At 35.1% G+C, this 21,787-nt stretch overlaps 1 protein-coding gene across 1 annotated transcript in view; it reads left to right on the top strand.

The window, feature by feature from the left end:
* Positions 1 to 19,924, top strand: part of LOC103599875 (netrin receptor DCC-like) — a gene marked incomplete at both ends in the record, with an annotated part of 151,170 nt that extends 131,246 nt beyond the window's left edge. Inside the window, 3 exons of the mRNA XM_008584056.1 lie at positions 12,372 to 12,520; positions 14,194 to 14,332; positions 19,875 to 19,924. Coding sequence (XP_008582278.1) covers positions 12,372 to 12,520; positions 14,194 to 14,332; positions 19,875 to 19,924 — 338 coding nt within the window. The remainder of the gene's footprint in view (positions 1 to 12,371; positions 12,521 to 14,193; positions 14,333 to 19,874) is intronic.
* Positions 19,925 to 21,787: the final 1,863 nt, after the last annotated feature.

Here is a 21,787-nt window from a genome sequence, read left to right as displayed (position 1 = left end):
CCTTCCATATAGGTTTTTTTTTTTTTTTTTTTTTTTTTGTCTTTTTCATGACCAGTAAGGGGATCGCAATCCTCGGCTTGGTGTCGCCCACACCGCGCTCAGCCAGTGAGTGCACCAGCCAGTCCCATATAGGATCAGAACCCGCGGCGGGAGCGTCGCTGCGCTCCCAGCGCCGCACTCTCCCGAGTGCACCACAGGGCCGGCCCACCTTCCATATAGGTTTTAAATTCCTCTCCTTCTCTTCATCTCCATGGCCATCATTCTAATTCAAGCTGTTAATGTCTCTCTTCGGAACTATGGAATATTTTACCAGCTAGTTTCCCAACTCTCACATTTGCCCATTCAATTCACTCTTGGTGTGGAAGGCAGAGAGTAAAATGCTTACAAGTCATTTCTGATTTCTAGAATAAAACATCAAAACCCTCCCAAGGCCATTATGATCCAGTATGGTCCAGCCCCTGGTAATCTCTCCCACCTCTTTTGGTTTCCTCCTGGCTCCTTGTGATCCTGCCACCTCACACTGTAAGTTCTATGGAACTTTTCAGTTTCCCCTTCAATTCTTACAGTGTCCAGCGCACTGTAAAATTAGTTATTATTTATTGAGTAATTCCTTTGTGCCAAACACCATTCATAAATTATTTATTATTAATCTTCACAAAAAACCCTAAGCTCAAAGGCGTTAAGTAGCTTGACCCTGGCCACATAGCCTGAGTGAGAACTATGGATTTGGACCCAGGTTCAATGACTCTGGAGGCCATACATACCCTTTACTGCTGGTCTGTGTTATCAGAGATTTATTCAAAGGGATCTGCTGGCATCTCCTGCATCAGAGTGTCCCAGAACTCTCACTTCTGTGAAACCTATGTGCTGGGAGAATAGAGTTCTAAATTTCTTCCTTAATTTATAGTCCCTCCCTAAGAGCCAGCTTGCCTAAGGCAGTTCCTTATCTTTTAAAGCCTAGAAATAGATAAACAATAAATTTCTTCCCCAAAGAAATGGTTTCTTTTAAGGTAGGATCTTTTTGTCATTATGTAGAAAAAAATCTGCTCACTTGACTGCCTGAAAAAGATTGCTGTTTCCTTCTCTTCTAATAAATGGCAGCAGGGCTCTTTTATAAAAGCAATCTATACATGTCATTTATTGCTCTATTAAAACTACAAACATCAGATATTGATTCTTCCCATACTGCCCTTAATACAAGCCAACTTTGAGAAAGGTTGCTGGGATTTAGATACATTATCACCATGGGAAACACCCTGGGTTGCACATAAGCTGAAGACACCTGCTTCTCTGATGCGTATCTATTTATAGAGAACCAAGATTTTTATGTGCAGAAATACAATCTTGAAATACATACAAGTCTCAAATCAATGTGAAGCAAGCAAGAGGCCAGCAAATGTCCTTCCTGGGGTCTCTGCTTGTGACTTTTTTGTAAGAATTAAACATCAGGTTATGGTCTGCACATTATGGAAATGTAACAACAAAAGTAACTCTGTGTGGATTATTTACGAGGAGGTTGAAAGGCTCAACTTATATTTGAGATAACACATGAGGCAAATCTCAGTTCTTTTATTAGGCTCTCTCTTGGCCAAGTTTGGATTGTAAATGTAACCCAGGTCAGGATTCATGCTACACACACTTTTAGGCATCTTTGGAATGCTGTCCCCCATCTCCCCTTCACATGCATCATCTCATGATCTTCTAACAATCCTGAGAGTTAAGGAGAGCAAATACTCCTTCCTACAATCATCTGATAAAGGAAGCAAAATTTGGAAAAGTTATTCTGTAGCACGTTCTACACCCAAGTGCCTAAAAAATGTCATTTTAAATGGGTATTGTTATCATAAATCAATTTTAAGCTAACACAAGGGGCAAGATGCAGTGCATATTTTCCAACAGTCAAATATTAATATTTATGCTTTGGTGTTTGAAAATTTAGACATTTATTATAACCCCCCCCCAAATTTGGAAAAGTTTAAAAGACTTAATTTCAGTTAACAACAATATTAACTGCCATATCATTTTGAACACTTGCTTTTCTAAATAATCTCATGTAGTCCTTATAAAAGACCCCTGTGATATAGAAATTATGAACCTTGAAAAAATAATACTCAGAGTATTGAAGTAAGTAAACCCAAGAATATGGTATTATTTAATAGGTGAAGCAGATTTTTGATCCAGGAATCAAGACTAAGATGTTTCTGTACCACTTGAGGCATCTTTTTTTAAACCACCAGTTATTTTAGAGATACTTTCTACCTTTTCACTATTTCTATTTAATTTTCTCAAAAGTTCTTGACAATTTCTTGGAAAATTTGTTTGCAAATTAGAATTTTCTTTTGCAAACACTTTTTCCCAACTGAATTTTGAGAGAGAAGCATCTTGAGAAGAACGGATAAGTTTTTAAATTTTCATTGCGTATCATGAGCGACACCACATTTTCCAAAGATCGGTAGAACATTATTTGATTTGTTGATGATGCTTAACAAAATAGAAAGACAATGTGATGATAAAGCTTTGCTTGGGGGAAAAAAGTGTTTTGCTGTATGTTTCTTTAGTATGAGATGAACTGTGCTGTCATTAATTTAGGACACCTTGGAATTATTCTCATTGTTTTTAAGTGATGACCTCATCATCTGAAGCCTTCCCCAAACCATATAGTAGTTTCTCTTTCCATTTACCAACTTGTAAGTTTTATTCTGGAAAGGCTACAGGGGTCAAAGCCATTACCCGTAAAACTGATTCACACTGATGTAGCCTGACTCACCAGATTTGTCCTATCCACCTGAATTCCCCTCTCCTTCTTTATTCCTTCAATGCAATCCTTAATTATTCTTCAAGAAGTATTCTTGACCAAGCTCCCCATAACCATTCCTCATTACTGTATTCTACATCCATAGGTTTATTTCTGGAATACTTAGACATTTTAGCCTTGACTATACATTGTGTATTGCTCATCTTTTGGTGTTTCATGCATATTTTCTATGTCCCAATGAGCTCCTTGAATATTTCTACAATAATAAAATATTTCACAGTGCTGGAGAAAGCACTGTATGCTAAACACCTACACAGTACGATTAGGCTTTAAAATTAGCTGATACTTTTATCTAAAATTTTCAATCACAATGGACAGTAACCAGATCCAAGCTATTCTGAGAACGAAAAAAATTTTAAGTCAGTATAATTAGGTTTTATGACATCACGTCTTTAGTAATATATAAATGTAGGGGCCGGCCCGGTGGCACACTGGATAGTGCGCCGCTTGGGAAGCGCGGCGGCACTCCCGCCCGAGGGTTCGGATCCCACATACCGACCGGCTCCCGCTCACTGGCTGAGCGAGGCGCGGGAGCAACACCGAGGCTTGCAATCCCGTTGCCGGTCCCCGGTCCGGTACGGGGGCAACACTGAGGGTTGCGATCCGTTGCCGGACATGGAAAAAAGACAAAAGACAAAAAAAATAAATAAATAAATAAAATAAAAAAAAATAAATGTAGTATGTCAACTTAAGCTGAAATTTTAAATTTGTACGTTCAATGTTTGATATCTTTAGGTAATTTTTCTAGATCATAAAAATAGAGCAGTTGCCTTTGACATTTCTTAGAAATATCCAGTTTAAATGGTTTAAGACCTCAATATGCAGTCAGGATCTACATTCTTCGCTACACTTTGCATTTCTAGGCATTGCTTATGTTTTCCACAATGATATTCAAAATACTCTATATCCTTCACCAAGGTTATTCCTACTTGGTTGTGTTAGTGAAAAATCTGAGCTACTTTCCTGAAAAGACTTTATCTTGAGGTCAATTCCTGTAATCACTTTTATTATTAAATTGCTTTGAGTTCTAGGTTGAATCACAAAAAGTCTACTTCCAAGACTATTGTTTTCAGAGAGAATCATTAAAGTTTTTTTTCTATTAAGCTGTCAAAAATATCCATCATTTAATATATTACATGTGTGTATATAAATAATAAATAAATCATCTTCATATATATCACACACACTGTATATAAGTGTTTGTTTATATCTATTTCTATATGTATTTATACACACATGAACAATCATAATGGCACAGTTGAGTACATTGTGACTTAGTAGATAGCATATTAAAACCAAAAATAAAATGAACAGGTAATAACTGCTTTCTCCAACCAAATCTTGTCAGACTCCTGTGGTTTCATAAGAGAAACCTATCCCATAGTTTGTGCTTCTTCCTTGCCAAATTACTGTCATATCTCCTAACTATGTATAGTTCAATCAAAAGGGGTTTCATTATGTTAATAATTACAGTTGCCTGCAGGCTTTTTGATGCTGTATTCCCCATACAGAATAGAAACAGATTTCATAGAAATATCATTAAAGCTGTTAACTACAGGAGAAAAAAAAATCAAAGAGGCAATCAAACCATACACTTTATTATCAATAAATACAAGTAGTTTCAGAAATGGCTTGCATTTGAAACACCTTCATTGAGATCATCAGCAATAGAATCTGCTGCTTAAAGGAAGAGACCTTTGTGGTCTAAATCTATTTGGATCACTATAGATAATTACTTAATAAGATCCATTGCTATCCATTTTGTAAAATAAGCTCAGGAATCATTTTTAAATTAGCAAACTAGTAAAGAGGTAAAATATCATCGGAATCTGGACTGAATTGAGAGCATGTAAATTATAGATCACTATTTGAATGACAACGCATGTGATGGATTTTTCAAATACAGTGTTACATTAGTCCTAAAAAAAAAAAAAAAGTGGAAAGGAAAGAAAAGAAACTGTTGGCTGTTAAATTGGTGATTTAGAAACAGTAAAACTCATTGTACTACACAGTCATATTAAAAAGACCTTAAATATTCAAATGTTAAACTACATGTTCTCTGACGCTAACGTTTGTCTTCATTTCGGACTTCCAGCTGAGAAACATCAGTGTAGTGGCAAACAGACATCAGCCTCATTCAGTATTATGAAGACAGTGGCACGGCTTGATCCTTCTAAAGCTTTTATTATCATTATTCTTATTATTCACATTCTTATTTGGAAGGGATTATTTAAACTCCCAATATTTTTATAAACATATCTGACAAATCATAATTTAGATTTTAGTATGATTTATATAAATATCAAATTACTTACACTACAGAGGTCAGAAAGGCAAATGGGTAGGTAGTTATTTGAATAGAAACAGAGCAAAAGAAAGAAAAAAAAAGCAGTATTAATTCATATATGCTATGTGACTTCTTTATCACCAGAAGACTTAAGATCTTATATAACCTGAAATACTTGGTGCGTTAAACCAGACGAATTGAAATGCCTTTGGAATGCCCATGATTTGAAAAATAACATAGAAAAGTTCTGTCACAAATATGTTTCAGCTTTTTAAAGACTAGCTAGCAATTGATTTAAAAAATGAAGTTATACTTTAAAGTAAAATTGTCATATTTTCCATCCTAAAATAATTAACAATCACTACAAATGATTGTATAATAAAGAATCACTGATTTTCAGAACCAAAAGAAACCAGAGATATCTAATTCATTAGGAGCTACCGCTTATGAGATTGCACACACCAATAAAAGAAGCTATGGACCCTACACTCAAAAAATGTACATATCACATTCTTAAAAATGTGCATACTACTTCAGGAGGTCCATAGACACCTTGATGGCAATCACAGGTCTTTATCATGGGTAGAGTAACAAGAAACCATATCTCCTGACTGTCATCTATAATTAATCAATTGTAGCTCATTAAATTGTGGTGGTATATTCTCTCTCATCGCTCTGTCTTTCAAACATGCACACACCCTGTCTTCAATATGATTATATGTGATAAATCATGCTTTATTAAAGATTTGGCTATCTTATGCCATTATTTTTGGTTAATATGCAATAAGATCTCATTATAAAGTACTCTGTTATACTATATATAGAGAGAGTCACAAATTATTGTTCCCAGTGCAAATAGTGACATGTAATACATCTCATTTACTCCAACATAAGTATTTAATTTGTTCTTAGATACAGGTGTTATTATGAATTTCTACTCGAATGCAGTATTGAAATTTAAAAAGGTAGTTGGTTAGCTTGACATTGATTGATGAGTTACTTACATATATTATGCATCTATTCTGAAATCTTTCCATTCTTTTAAGAAATAGGTAACTTGAATGGAGATAGAAAGAAATGAGATGCAGTTTGCCACAAAAGTATTGTCCGACTGAGGGGATTAGTGGGGAATATTAAAGACATCTTGGAAATGATGAGCAGTTAAGCCCATTAAGTTTCTTGACTGACATACTAAAGCATAATGAAATGAAAGGCTGAAGCTGTTAACTGTATTGATTTCACATCTAATTCCCATTGTTGAACATTCTTGAGTTTCCCTTTTTCTTTTTCTCTCTTGCAGCTCATAAGCACATAATATATCACATATGAAAAAGTATATAAATTATACTTAAATATCTTTATTGATATGGATCTGAATAAATGTGCAAGTATATACATATATATATACATTCAAGTATATATCTCTATAAGTAACATAAAACAATATATCATCCAGAGATATATGTTAGAGCTATAATTCAAAGGGAAAACGTTAGGGAATTCATGAATTTCAATTTACAGTTCTGTTGTGAGGATGAGTAAGCATTTAATAGCTTAAGTAAAACACAGAGTCTACACTAACCAGGAATGTTTTGAAGAATATATCACATGCAGGTAGTACTTTGGTCTAAATCAGAGGGTTAGTATTTTATGAATGAAATATATATATATATATGTATATATGTATATATATATAATTTGATGGTAATCCTTTGATGTTTTGATATTTATATTTATTCATACCGATATAAGATTATGGTATTCTTATTTTAATACATAAGAATATTAAATAAATTCTACCAACACAATCAGATCACAAAATATATTTTAAGACAAAATAGATAAAGTAGGAAATAATTTAATATTGAAGGATAATCCTTTCTCGGGAAAAGAAGCAATTGGAAATTTTATACCAACAAACAGAATGTTCTCATTTGGTTGGCAACTGGGAAAAATGTGCGTCTACTGCTGTTTGTGAATACTTGAACTAAATGCTCTGAATGCTGCTTTCCATTTCTGGTATCCGTTATCTCTGCTAAAATTCTTCTGTAAACCCAAGAACATGCTTCTCCCTAATAGCATCTGATGACCACGAGGAAGGGAGAAGAATGCAGTTGGTAAACAGTTGATCATGGGTGGCCCCACCAGTATAAACTGAGTCCAAATTAAGGTACCTACTATCTGATGTTCTCCCATCAGTAACAACTAAGCTACATACATGAGGGGTCTTCAGAAAGTTCGGGCCGAGCCCGTGGCGCACTTGGGAGAGTGCGGCGCTGGGAGCGCAGCAGCGCTCCCGCTGTGGGTTTGGATCATATGTAGGGATGACCGGTGGGCTTACTGGCTGAGCGCGGTGCGGGCAACACCAAGCCAAGGGTTGCAATCCCTTACCAGTCAAAAAAAAAAAGAAAAAAGAAAAAGAAAAAGTTCATGGAAGGAGTTGTATTATCTTTGAATTCTGTTTTTCCACAAACTTTATGATGTAACCTCATATGTGAAGATATCACAAGACAGGCGAAATGCACACAGGCTCACACACACAATACACACAGCCACATATACCAACTTTAGTTCTCATCAGGTATGTTAGGAAAATACTTTTTCTGATCACTTGTAGTAACAATGCTGAATCAACAAAATCAAACGGTTTAGACCACATAGGACATTTTAGGCTTGTGATTTATGGTAGCGTTTGGTAATCATATATTAAGTCATCCATGTGATGCATATCTGTTGAATACTTTCTATGTAGCGAGCATTGTGCATATCACCATGGAGAAGACAATTGCTCCTACTGTTTGCAGAACTAAATGGTGTGTTCTGACTATTCTTCCTGGACTAAGAGCCAGAACACTAAACAGCTGGGGCTGAGCTTAGCGGGGGTGGCATGTGACCTAATGTTTGCTTTTCCGAGAGTGTTGTCTCGAACTGCAGACATCCCATTAGTCTGTTTCCCCACAATGCCTGATTGGAATGGCTGTGTATCTGATTCCCACAAGTTTCTAAGCCTCAGTGATTCTCAAAGAACCATACATAGTCAGGTGGGCTGTGCACACTGTAAGTCTCCTGACTATGTGTAGCCCCTGCCTTGGTAGGCGGCTCTCTCAGTTTGCTTTGCAGATTATCATGCGTTTCACTCTCGGGGAACAGGTCATTTATGGCTTCTCTTCCATGATACACTTGGAACCTCAAGAAAGTCTCAGAGTGTCCTGTACATTCCTCACACTCTTTTCCCTTCTGCGAAGTTACCATCTATGGTGCATGTGATGGGTCAGGTGAGGTGCAAGTTCATTTTCTTCTCCTTTGCCCCTCGAAACTTGGAGTCTATTTGAATCATATCCCAACACCCCATTGTGCTCTAGTGGGACAGATGAGCAGAAACTTCGCAAGCATTGCCTCCCTCCCCCTTCTCCCAGACACCCACTAATCTCCCAGTCCTGGAGTCCTTCTGCTTTGTGAACCCAGGTCTGGGCTCATTCGCATTCCTTGAATGTGTTACATCTCATAGCAGGAATGACACACTTGAAATACGGTCATTTTTAAATCTGAGTCTTTGCTCCCAAATTTAGCCATGTTTACAGCAAAAAAAAAAAAATGTTCTTTTAGTTTAGCCATGGGAGAGCAAGAAGAAACACATTCAGTCAATCCTATAATACTAAACACATCACCAGGACACACGTGTATGCACCGTGTGAACCATGTCAAAATCCTGCATACCTCACATTCAACATGTATCTTTAGCAGGTCACTCAGTCTCAGTGATCTCACTCCTTTCTCTGTCTTCCTTCTGTAGAGGAATAATAATAGACATATGTAGTATCTATCTATATATGAGATATAAAAATAGATTCTAAATCAAGTGCCCCCTCTCAAAATATTTACATTATCTTTGTGATTATATCAGTAGTCATAGAAGCATACAAAGTATTTACATTTTCATTACTGTTCATTATTGTGATCTGTGACAATCCAGTTGAACAATATCAATGGACAAGTATTTACTTTTATTTATCCCCAGGAAGCCAATTCCTAAAGTATCACGATAAACCGTGACACAAAGACTCCCCGTTGCTCAACATTGTCTTTCAAAGTTTCTTTTGTGGAACAGGGGACTTTTTCATGGAAAAATGATCTCTTTCTGGAAGAGTACTGAGGTGAGGACACTTTCATAAAGTGTCTGTAAAATACAGCTCTTCGGGAGCAAGGGTTCTCCCTCTGGAAGAAAAGACATCTCAAAGAGGAATGGTCAAGGCAAGACCCAATCCAGTAGTGTGGATTAGAATGTGGGCATCACTGTGGAGTCATGAAAAATATGTATATGGATCTGCATATTCAAGTATATGCATATATGTAAGCATAAATGTATGTTTATATATACATGCATGTATATGCTTCTTAGCTCTGTTCTCTTAAAGGACCTAGAAGCAAAGACACCCAAGGAGCAAGTAACACACCTAACATCTGGATCTTTGTCTTTAATACCATTCACCACTAAGAAGAACTAGAGCACCTTGAAGAAATGCCTCATTCCAGAGCTGAGGCAGGATCAAGATGAGCCTGGAACATATTACACCCGAAAGACAGGAGAAGTGCACTGATAAATAATGGAGTATGTCACAAGGACAGAGAAACCAGCTTAAGAAGTACCCCCCACCCCCTGCCAAATCTGGGACAAGTTGAACACCAAAATAATTAAGGACAATAATGAATTATAGACCATAAAAAAGTAGGAATCCATGTACTCTTCGAGATAATAGAACCATAAATACAAATAAAGGCTCTTGCTTATGAAAAGATGCTGAGTGCCTACTGATAAATGTGGAGAAAGTTCTGGAATAGTTAAAAAAAAAAGGAAATCATCATTTTGTAACTACTATGCTAAAAATCGATCCCATCAAGAACCATTAATAGATGCTAAATCAATGGGAAAGTTTGATGAGGAGCATATTTCCATGGGTCTAATGTTTTTCCCCACAGATTGCTTATTAGTTGGAAGAGGTGAAGCTGAGGGCAGGCTGGGGTGGGGGACCAGCAAACTCTCTAGTGGAGAAACCTGCCATCACCATGGCCAGGTACTCAACTCTCATGACAGAGGAGGGCCAGAGAGAGAGAGCCTGTGCTTCTAGGGGTGATGCCCTGAGAACAGACAGCATTTATGTTTTATTTTGGTGTGGTATGCATAGCCTAAATCTAACACGAGGAAATTAAAGCATGCCCCAAATGAGGAACATTTATTAATTTTTTAAAAAAAGGACTAGATTCTTCAGAGATACCAATGACCTAAAAGATGAAGAATGGCTTTAGAACATTTCCAGCTCACAGCAGCCTAAAGAGACATGGCAATGAGACCTGACCCTAGCCTGGATCCTGAATTGGCAGGAAAAATGCTACATAAACAATATTATTGGTCAGTTGAGACAGTTAGAATGCAGATGAAGATTAGATAAAAGTATTGTATTAGTATTAAATTCACTGAATTTGATAACTGTACTATTTCTTAGGAAATATACACTATAATATTTAAGGGTAAAGAGCCGTAATATGTGAAGATTAATATGCATTCTCTCAGTTTCTCTGTCTCTGTCTATCTCTCTCTGAGAGACTGTATATGTATACAGAGAGAGAGAGAGAGATTAAGATATACGAGGGTACTTTAAAAAGTTCATGGTATCTTTTGGTTCTATTTTCCTGCAAACTTTTTGAAGTACCTTCCTATATATGAGTATATATATATATGTATATGTACATATATGTATATGTATATATATAAAAGTGTTGACAATGGATAAAGCTGGATAAAAAATTCTCATTCTTATAACTTATTACTTTCAAATAAGTTTCTTTATACAAACATTAAAAAGGGGGAAAAAAGATCACTTGTTAAGGCCAAAAGAACACAATTGTCAAGAACAGGGATTCTCAAGATTTTGTGACTGGTGGGAAATATGTAAAGGTGGCACAAAATATATGGTTCTGACATAAATATGTATATTTTTTCCAAATGAATATGTGAGCGGTGATGGCTTAAGGTGGCTGGAGTCCATGGACAAATTCTAAAACATAATCCAGAGATGTGCTACTAGGTTCCATGCTGATCTAAGAAGTGTGCCCTCAGCTGTCTTGCCAGCCATTTTTTCCCAAGACATTTTTCCTATGGAATTGTTTTCTGTATTTGCACAGAATTGTATATAAGACATACAATGCTAGGTGATATCCAAAACTGAGAAAAATATGCAGACAGCAGTTTTAAGTAAAACATAGCTATTGCATTTGCCGTTTACAAACCATGTATTTGTATTCAGGTACATATGCGGAAATACACAATTATAGACAAATTCAAAATTTACAAAGAGTAAAACTAAAGGTTTTTCTTAAGTCACTTTACATGCAAACCTGACCTGATCTTATGCTAGGCTATTCTTAGTTTTTAATAGTCTTATGAAGTGTGTATATCATGTTTTGTTGCAAATATATGATTTCATTTGATAACAGGGTGCTCTCACAAACCCCGCTAGAAGTGTTACATGAAACACTGCATATACACTATGTTCCCTTTGTAAAATATGAATATTTCTGTTTCAAAACACACCTGGGCACAAGTGTTTTGGTAAAGCTATTGTGGTCTTGTCCTCTCTAGAATGTTATGAATAAGCAAGTTACTTATCCTTGATTAAGTAAAGTAATAGTAATGAGAGAAAATAGAATATTAGAAAGTTAAAGTGAAAATGAAATTCTAAAATTTATTTAAAGGTCCGAGAAACGGGCAAGATTGTGAAATGCTGACTTAAATAAAGACAATGTGGTAAACGATCCATAGCACTGCTGCCCATTTGTATTATAATTAGAACCATAATGTAATATAGAAATAATGTTCTCTAATATAGTTTCTGCTTTCCTTCTGCAGTTATTAGCAATACACAGGCTAAGGAATACTGGCATTGTGGAAAATGTTCTAGACTAAGAATGTAGATTCAGAATCCCACACTTTTTCTGCCATTATTCTAGTCACTTATACTTTTGACCAGTTTCCTCAATGGTAAAATGCGATAAATAATTTTGATTAATATAAACTTTTTTCTGAATTTTAAAATTAAGGGATTCTAAAGTTTCATTATTTTACATTTATATTTTGTGTTTCTGTATTGTTATATCATATGGTTGTAAAAAATACTACATGCTTCTCTAATTTCCTTGAACCGTAAAAGATGTAATTTTGTTTGTTTTGAGAAAGGAAACTTTTTTATTCTAACCAATTTCTTTTGTATGCAGTGCAAGTTCCAGGGCCAGTAGAAAACCTGCAAGCTGTATCTACCTCACCTACCTCAATTCTTATTACCTGGGAACCTCCTGCCTATGCAAATGGTCCAGTCCAAGGTTACAGATTGTTCTGCACTGAGGTGTCCACGGGAAAAGAACAGGTAGGTAAAGGGAATGGGCCAGACCGCTTCCATCTACTGGATGCCTCCAGGGCTAGAGAAATAGGAGGAGATCTGCAAGCTCCTACTGCAGTTCAGTGTTTACACATTCGTTGGATAGTTGATTAGTTTTAAAGCCCTTGTTACTGAAAACATTAAACAATTTAATTGAATTCTGGTAGTGAAAGAAGCAAGTGGGCAATGAAGTGAAGTCAACAATGAGTGACCTGGACCAGTGTGGGTAACCACAGTTGTATTAACCCTCCTAGTCCTGGAAGCTATTTGCATTTTCACTCCTTATCCAAAGGGGTAATTGTTCACATATTCAATGGCCTTGGCCAAACTGCCCTTTTCATTCTTATATATTTGATATCATTTCTGTCCTCTCCCCACCTGTGTGATTTATTATTTTTCATTGTTTTTAGTAGAACTTACTTTTAGAACCCTACCCTCCTTCTTACATTTTGCTTCCTATCTGTGATTAGCACAGACACCTAAAAAGAAGCAAGTTAGTTGTTCAGGTTAAGAGAGAGAGAATATGTTGTTAGGGAGACACGTGAAGCTCAGCAGTTCTGTTTTGTGACATATACATATGACTATTGAGATGTTTACTTCGGATTCTCAACTTCATGGAAGAAAAGATGTATACACAAGTGTACAGTTAAATAGGAATGTGGCCTCAGGCTTTGGGAGATCTTACTATGTGTTGTGAAGGTTTCCAAGCATAGAATGGTATTCATGTTTTCATATAAACTGCATGGTCAGGGATTTTATTTTAAAATAATTTTGCCACAGTCCTATTGGGAAAAAGTTCATATCCAGTTCCAAGTCATAAGTTAAACATTACAAGAGCTCCTCCTATGTAATCTATGTAATCATTCTTTTTAATGTATGTGTTTTTACACTAGCTTTCCCCATGCTATTTTTAGCTCTTATTTTTCAACTTTCTATTCTTCCCACTTTTTATGTATTTTAGCTCTTCAATAATGCATTTCACCAACCCACTTAAATAAATTTAAAAACAGTATCAGCCAAGATAGATGTGAGTGTGGGGATCATCTTGCAGAGCTAAATGATGGGTCTTCTAGAGGAAACTGGCTCTGATTTTCTCAATGACCTTCACCTTCAGTACCTCATTTACTGCAGCTGTGAAGTACCAAAAATAGTTGCCATCTTCCTCACAGCACTTTGGGAGACAAAAATGTATCTGACAAAGTATCAGGCAAAGTATCTGACAGTTTCAAGATATGTGGGTATATTTCAGCAAGTGAAGGACAAAATCTGTTGTTTCTTGGTGAATTATTCTATTTGGGATGCAGGAGCAGGCCTCTGTTCCCATGCACTCACTACCTCCCTTCAGCTTGCCAGGATTTTGGAGTGGGTGGAATAACCCAGACGGTTCAATATATTGGGTGGTGTTAAACAAATTGGAACTTAATGACTGCAAAAATAGCTTGGTGCTGTCTTAACAAGGAGTCTGCAGAGTAGTTTGGACATTAGTGGGGGAGTCTGTGTCATAAGTGAGGTTTTACAACAACTCATTATAAGTCTAGAGAGCAGTAGAGTGTGGTTTAGTGAGTAAGAGTGTAATATCCATTCACCGATTGAACAGAATGGCTGTCATTTCTGCTTTAATGTGCGTCCTTAATAACAGTTGTGGTGTTTTATATCTCCAGAATATAGAGCTTGATGGACTATCTTATAAACTGGAAGGCCTGAAAAAATTCACGGAGTATACTCTTCGATTCTTAGCTTATAATCGCTATGGGCCAGGAGTATCTACTGATGATATAACAGTGGTTACACTTTCTGATGGTAAGTTCTAGACAATAAATCTTCATTCACATATTTGTTATATAGTGATGAAATACTATTGTGTGCATGTCATGGATTTAATTTTCAAGGCTCCCCGATTAAAAATTTATATAATATATTAGCATAAATTAGAAATTTGGCTAATTTATTCACACTATCAATTATAGTCAAATTTAAACTTTCTATCAAGGTACTCATATACGAGCATACTCTGAGTCAGTATGCATTATTTTTCTGTGAATGTTTCTTTATTTCTATAAATACTATAACACAAACACATTTGTTCATGTGTGTGGAATAATTTAGACTGACATCTTTCTTCTATTTTTCATCCTAAAAGGGCACAGATGATTAAAAGCGTAGGTGATATACAATCCACCTATATATGCTTCTTAACTTGAAAATATATCATAAGGACTTGGGGCAAATAATCTAGCATTGAAAATATTAAAACTGAACACAAAAATGTATACTTTTTGTTGTACTTTGCCTCTTTTCCTAAAATGCCATAAGAGAGAGAAAGAACTATTAATGAAGATAATTAATTTGACAATTCAGAGGCAAGGGAAACTAGAGATCTATGGAATAGTTGATAATCAAAAGTTGGAAAATTTAATATAAAGTGAAAATAAAGTAGAGCAGTGTATATTAGGTGGGACCAGTGAAAACGCAGGCAGGTACAGAAATGCAGAGATAACCCCCATGAATATTGAAAAGGCAATGAGCTAGGTCCTTTTAGCAATGGTTTTCATGTTGGTGTGTTTAATGCTAGAAATTATTGATCTTTTGAATTAAAAAAATGACTTTAGTTTGTGATTTTGTGACCCATCTATCATTCCTCAATCTGGGAAGCTATCTTTGTGGATATTTCCAACAATGTCAGTGGAATGAGGAAGGACATGCATATTATGAAAGACACTGCAAAGAGGACACAGGAGTGATGCTCATTTGCAATTTTGACTTAAAAAATGTATTTTATATGTAACACCACTTCAGTATTATTTTTACTGTTAATCTTACATTCATCCATCCAATTCTGCTATTGAAGACAGAACAGAATATTTATTGGCAGAATAAATTACTTCACAACTTATAATTATAAAAATAAAAGAAAAAAATGAAAATGAATATTTTACATAATTTATGTAGATTTCATTCACGCTCTGGACTGTAATACTGTGGCCTTATTCTTCACTTTGCTTTTAAATGTCATAAGTGAGAAAGATAGATTATTACTCATTAGCCCAAGAATTACCTTTTGAAAGTGTTGCAATGTTTAGGACTTAGAAAATGTCTGTCATGAGAAAAAAGGATTTTGTGACCCTAACCCCAATAAACACTGTGCAAAGGACAGCAATTCCTTCTATCGGATGCATTTGATTGCAGAAAGCAGGGACTTCGTCTTTACAATCAACTCATCTCTTTTACTTTCCAACAAAAACTCTATACTATTGTCTTTCATTTCCTTATTACCCAGCCCCTTTCTGTCTACTTCAACCTGATAGCTTCTCCTCCCTACTGAAGCCGTTCATGCTGAGGTCACACATCACATTTAGATGCTTTTAATCACATTTAATAGTCACCTACTTCCCAGTCCTCAGTCACAGAGTACTCTTCTCCATTGACTTTTTGGATGTTGTTAAAGGTGGATGTCGTGAGAGTGAAATGAGATATTTCACATAAACACCTAAAACAGCATAAGACATACATCTATGTGTTTAATAAATGTTATCTCTGCCAATATATTTTTCTCATTATATTACATGATCTTAAATTTGAGGGATGATGTTATACTCATCTCTGTATCCCTAAAACCCAGTAAATATTTATTGAATTAATCAGACAGTTCAGCTAAAACTCTACAAGTGTTTGTAAAGACTTATTTTTAGAGTTTCCCATTTGTAAGTCTCATGTAATATATGACTGTTTCTAAATGCATCTGTGTTGTAGAGAACATGATATTTCTCATCATGTTAGAGGAATTTTTATCATAAAAATTTATATTGGGGCAGAGAAAAATAGAAAAAAAACAATTAAATGTACATATTTTTTCTGAATTATCCCAATGGTTTTCCTGTTCTGCTAAGATGCTTATAAAGATTTTTATCGAGATAAGCTGTCATTTCTAATTTAGTTCTGCTTTAGTTGTTTTTCTGGTTAGAAACATCATTTCTTATTCAAATTCCTTCACCCAGTGAACCATTGCTTTACAATGACCTACTTCTTCAAATCTTTGAGACTGTGGAACATAAGGTCATATAACTAGTTTCTCAGTTTGTTCCAAAACAGTATCTTGAACTAGCTGACATGCAGAAGTCATAAACAGCTTTTATGACTGAATTTAAAATTATGAGTGTCCATGCCAGCTTGCTGTGTCCAGAAGCAAAAGGGCCCAATTATATAGGTAACATACTATAAGAATGTGCTATAGTAATACTGTTAACACTGTTATCACTAATATTTATTGAGTACTTACAAGTACAAGGCTCTGATATAAGTACTTTGCATTAATCTTTTGTCCTCACAATACTGTAATTTTCCCTACTTTACAGACAACAAATCTAAGTTAGAAAGAGGTCACAAAGACTAGTAAGCTGCAGAGCTAGGCCACATAAGCTACTGAGTGGAAACATGTTTCTCTTAGTCTATGATGAATTTCCCATATTAGTTCCTTAAAGAATAAAAGCTCATAATTAAATTTGAATTATTTTGTTCCATAAATTGTGTGTACATGACAGCACCTGTTTGCTAAGGGGAGGAATTCAAGGGTTCGCACTTACGGGGATTCATTTACAATGTGGGAACCTGGTCTGCCCTTCAGAATGCCCCATCACCATGTTTTTCTAACCAGCTTGCTCTACCATATTGAAGGCAATTTTCAGACCCCCCTCTGATTGACTTTAATAGACCTATTGTAAATGACAAATTACTTGACATTTTAAAGAGCAAACTGTCCTTCCCCCTCTGCCTCATAAGACAATGAGACATCTCGGAAAGAAAGAAAAGCCCAGGTAAATGTGGATTCCCCTCAGTCCCACCATGCATCTAATACTATCCATTGTATCTATTTATCTCTAAATATTATGGAAATGGTTAGTGAGTAGGAGGGCAGAGCGATTGATAACTAAAAATGCTATACTCTGCTTTCCTTTCTGACATGGCAAGAATAGCTAGTATGTTATTAATGGAAAATAATAGAAATTTATATCATAAAAAAAAAAGACAAAGTACAGCAATGTCATTGTTATAAGGACCTTTAAGATCTTATTAAAGTGGCTTTCAATTCCTAATACAGAACATAATCCAGATGCTTCTAAAAGGGTGGTAGAAGAACACATATATATCCTTTCTCTTAGTGTATTTTTGGCTTTCTGGAAATGAGGAGTTAAATACCATTTATAGACTTAAAATGACATTTGAAAGTTACATATCAGCTAGCACAGTACCCAGAACCAAACACATGAAAATCTAAGTTACCCTCTCCTTCTTCCAAAATTCAGTCACTTATCATAAGTTTAGTAGTGTTACTGAAATTATGTTTTAATATTACTTAATTGCTCAAAAAATGAGTGTATATTACTAGCAACACATAACATGACAAATAAATGTTGCATTATCATGTTAAATATAATCTAAAATATTTTTCCATGTTTAAGAAGCAATTTATCATTACTTAAGATATCATTTCCAAACTTGCTTTTAAAAGATAACATTTTTCAAAACTCTGTGATATGGTATGATGTAGAACATTTTATGCCTCAACTTAAAAAATAAAATTCTAATTTATACCTTAATAATTATGTTTATAATTCAATAAATTAAATAAAAATAAATAAATAAATAGTAAATTCAATTCATACTTCAATTTAAAAAATAAAATTGCAAAACAAAACAAAACTCGTGACCAAAACCCTCAACAGGAAAGCATTTTTATTATACCTTATAAGCTTTCTATTAATTAATTAATTCATTCAACAGCTATTTTTGGATCGTGCACCATGATCCTGATACTCTTCTCAATGCTGGAGATTCAACATCAAAACAGACAAAAATCCTTAGCCCTATGGGAGTTTCAATCTGTATTTAATTTAAAAACCATAGTATGAACTTTAAAAATTTAAATACTGAAATATTTCTTAAATTATGAGATATTTTTGAAAAATACATGTTTACTTAATTCATGACAAACAAGCCTCAGGTGAGCATTTTATCACACGCTACATTGGCTACAATCGTTATCAAGCACTAAGACAAGAAGTTCAAAATCAAAACATAAAAAGTGATTGCAATTGCCATCATGTCCAGGAAAGGTCCAGGACGTGATATTTAAGTAAATATCCATTTGTCCATACAATCGTTGATTCAGTAAGTATTATTTGATTGTAAATTTTGAGGATATAAAAATTAATCAGATATATCATGCCTTCCTGATGATGATTATTCAGAAAGTAAAAGCAGAGTAGGGCATAAATAAATTCTGGAAAACATATAAGGATCCTGCAGAAAAATATAGATATTTTTCAAGTTCAAGTAAAAAAAATGGAAACATGACAAAAAATGGCCCTTAGAATTTTGAAAATGCCTGAGAAAATTTCTTCTCTATTAAACTCATTTATTTTTCATAAATAAGGATAGGAACTACTCATATTAGAATTTAAGATGTGTTAAAAATTTACCGAATGCTGCTTCTATTCTTACTGTGAAGCAGGAAGTTTTATTTTATTCTTGATTCATCCCAGACACCTAGAATAGTTCCTGACACATAACAGCCATTCAATGAATTACTTTGAATTACTCACATGATAGAATATTCACTTTTTTGATATAGTAAATATTCATTACAGCTGTTAAAAAGAGAACTATATATGTTCTTCATCCTTCCATAAAGAAGTGGGAAAATGAAAAATCATGAAAGAGAAACAAAATTCCTAGAAAATCTACAAAGAAAAACAAACTGCTCCTTTGTTAATAAAATTGACTTGCTAAATGCTATTTGGTAACCTGCTTGCATCTATGACACACAGGTTTAATTATATGCAGCTAAAAAAATGGAAAATATTTCTTCTTTTCACCTCTTAGGAGATAATAAAGATTTCATTAAAGAGATTAAGCAACCTGCATGACCATTAGAATGACATATTTCATCATAAAACCATGCAGATCCTGAAATGCACAATAACTTAAGCCTTTAAAACCACTTGAGGAAATCTCCTGTGTGTTTTTATTGGTTTCTCTGGGAAGATTATCACAAGAAAGCTGTAATTAAATGGCAGTATTTGGTGTCACGGCAGGTCTTCTGTTGCCTGAGAGTTTGGGGGACTCCCTGGATGGAACACTAACTGGCCCACCAAGTGAGAAAAAATAAACAGATGCAGTTATTTTTCATCTCTCTAGAAAAGTTTAAAGTGACACCTGGGTTAGCCTACCTAATTATCATTATGAACTGTGAAAAAGACACACTTTCTCTTTTTAAAAGTGTTGGGAGTTTCCCTTTCAAGACATTGGCAGTAATTATAACAACTCATTCAATTTCTTTTTTTAGTGCCAAGTGCCCCGCCTCAGAATGTCTCCCTGGAAGTGGTTAATTCACGGGTAAGTCAGACAAGTGTTCACTACTTCATTTACTATTATTCATATGTAACTTCTGCTCATCCAGCCACCAACTTTAGTACAGACTGGTAGCTTCCATGGGAAGAAATGTTCTGGAACAACACAGTGAGTGGCATTGATCCCACATCCTCTCCCACTAGACTTGAATAAATTAAATAAAGGGTTGTTTACTTCCAGTACACTTGATTTTATAAATGTTATGATGGTTGAAGGCTATTCCATCAGGAAACAGTGATGTCTCTTTTACCATATTCACCAGTATAGGACATAACTCTAGTACTGTGCTGGACAGGACTATGGAAAGAGATGGAATAAAGAAAGACTCTGTTTCCTGACATATTTATTAGAACAGAATATTTCATTATCATCCCTTCCTTTATAAAAAATAGCCATTGAAAGCCATTCTTGAAGTCAATAAGGTTATATTTATGAAGCAATGTTACTTAGTGATTAATGTTTTCCTGGCCTGGGAAGTTTCTATGACTTAGAGCTTATATTAGGCAGAGTATAGCTGAGGATACGTACGCTAATCCCTAAAATCAGTTTTCTAGAAACACTTCGTTACTGCAAATGTGTCTCAGGGTTTAAAATGAGCCAAAGCCACCAATGAGGGTTGGTCTGGCTTGACTCTGTCCTAACCTCGTTATGTGCACTCTGGGAAAGCATTTTCCTATCCCTGGGCCCTAGTTTACTTACTTCTCAAGTGAGGAGATTGGCCTACAAGGTTTGTAAACTCTGGGAGACAGCAGAGAAATTACATGAGACTCAGAGACAGTCATACTCTGGGTTTTAATCCTAGCTTTCCCTTTGAATAACTGCATGTGGTCTTAGTGAAGTTTGCAGCCTCAGCAAACCTGTTTCTACATGTAAGTATTGAGAGTGTTAATGCCTTCATTACTGGTTCATGATAAGAAAGTAGTAATACAGCATGTGCAGTGGATCAAACTTAGTACCAGTGGTGATTGCTTCACTCCATGTACAATTCCTCATCATATTGCAGAAATCTATGGTGAAGTCATATTTTGTGACTTTAACCAGATTTGCCTTTATCAAACGAATTTATCCTTTGCAGCTAGTGAAATTTCTCTAAAATGTAATTCTCTTATGTTTTTAGGCATTATATTGGATAAGAACTAGTGAAACAAATATAAAATTAGAATGGAGAAAATAACGGAACCTAGCAGAAAAAATTAGATAAAGGAAAATAATCAAATATTAACATAACCCTGAAAATACATTTTTATTTGCAAGAACACTGAATGTTTTACACATGCACCACTCAAATTAAGAGATTGCCAAGTCAATGTCAAGTTGATTTTTTTACAATTATTATAAGTCATTAGTGGATGAGATTTAGAAATCATATTGCACGTTCTCTTGTTTAATGACTCATTATTATTAGAATTTTCACTCCCTTCACTTCTTTCCTCCAGGACAGAACATGGAAATTGATATATAAGCTATTTTGTGTTTGCATGCTCATATCCTTTAAAAGCACACTTCAGCAAAGGATGAATGTTTTCTTCTGAAATGTGAATAAGGCATTATTGAATGACCCCAGATGCTGAGTGTATTTGAATATGGATTTACTATCCTCCTGAAGAGGGAATTTCTGGATTGTAAAATTGGCTTTTTCAACTGATTTATGTATGTACACAAATATCACAGCCTGTACTCTTCCATTACAAGCAATGTTTGCAGCAAGCAAATACAAACACTCCTGCTTCTAGTTTCTTGCAATTCATCTCTGCAACATTGCATTGCTAGAAAATTTAACTTGTTCATTAACTTTTCAGAATGAAAATAGCAGGCCCAGGCACTGGAAAGTCTCTTATTCTCTTTCCT

The sequence above is a fragment of the Galeopterus variegatus genome, unplaced genomic scaffold (genome assembly GCF_000696425.1).
Source record: "Galeopterus variegatus unplaced genomic scaffold, G_variegatus-3.0.2 Scaffold3136, whole genome shotgun sequence".
NCBI classification, from domain to species: Eukaryota; Metazoa; Chordata; class Mammalia; order Dermoptera; family Cynocephalidae; genus Galeopterus; species Galeopterus variegatus.
The sequence above is the reverse complement of the archived record's forward strand: the minus strand, read 5'-3'. Positions and strand labels throughout refer to the sequence as shown.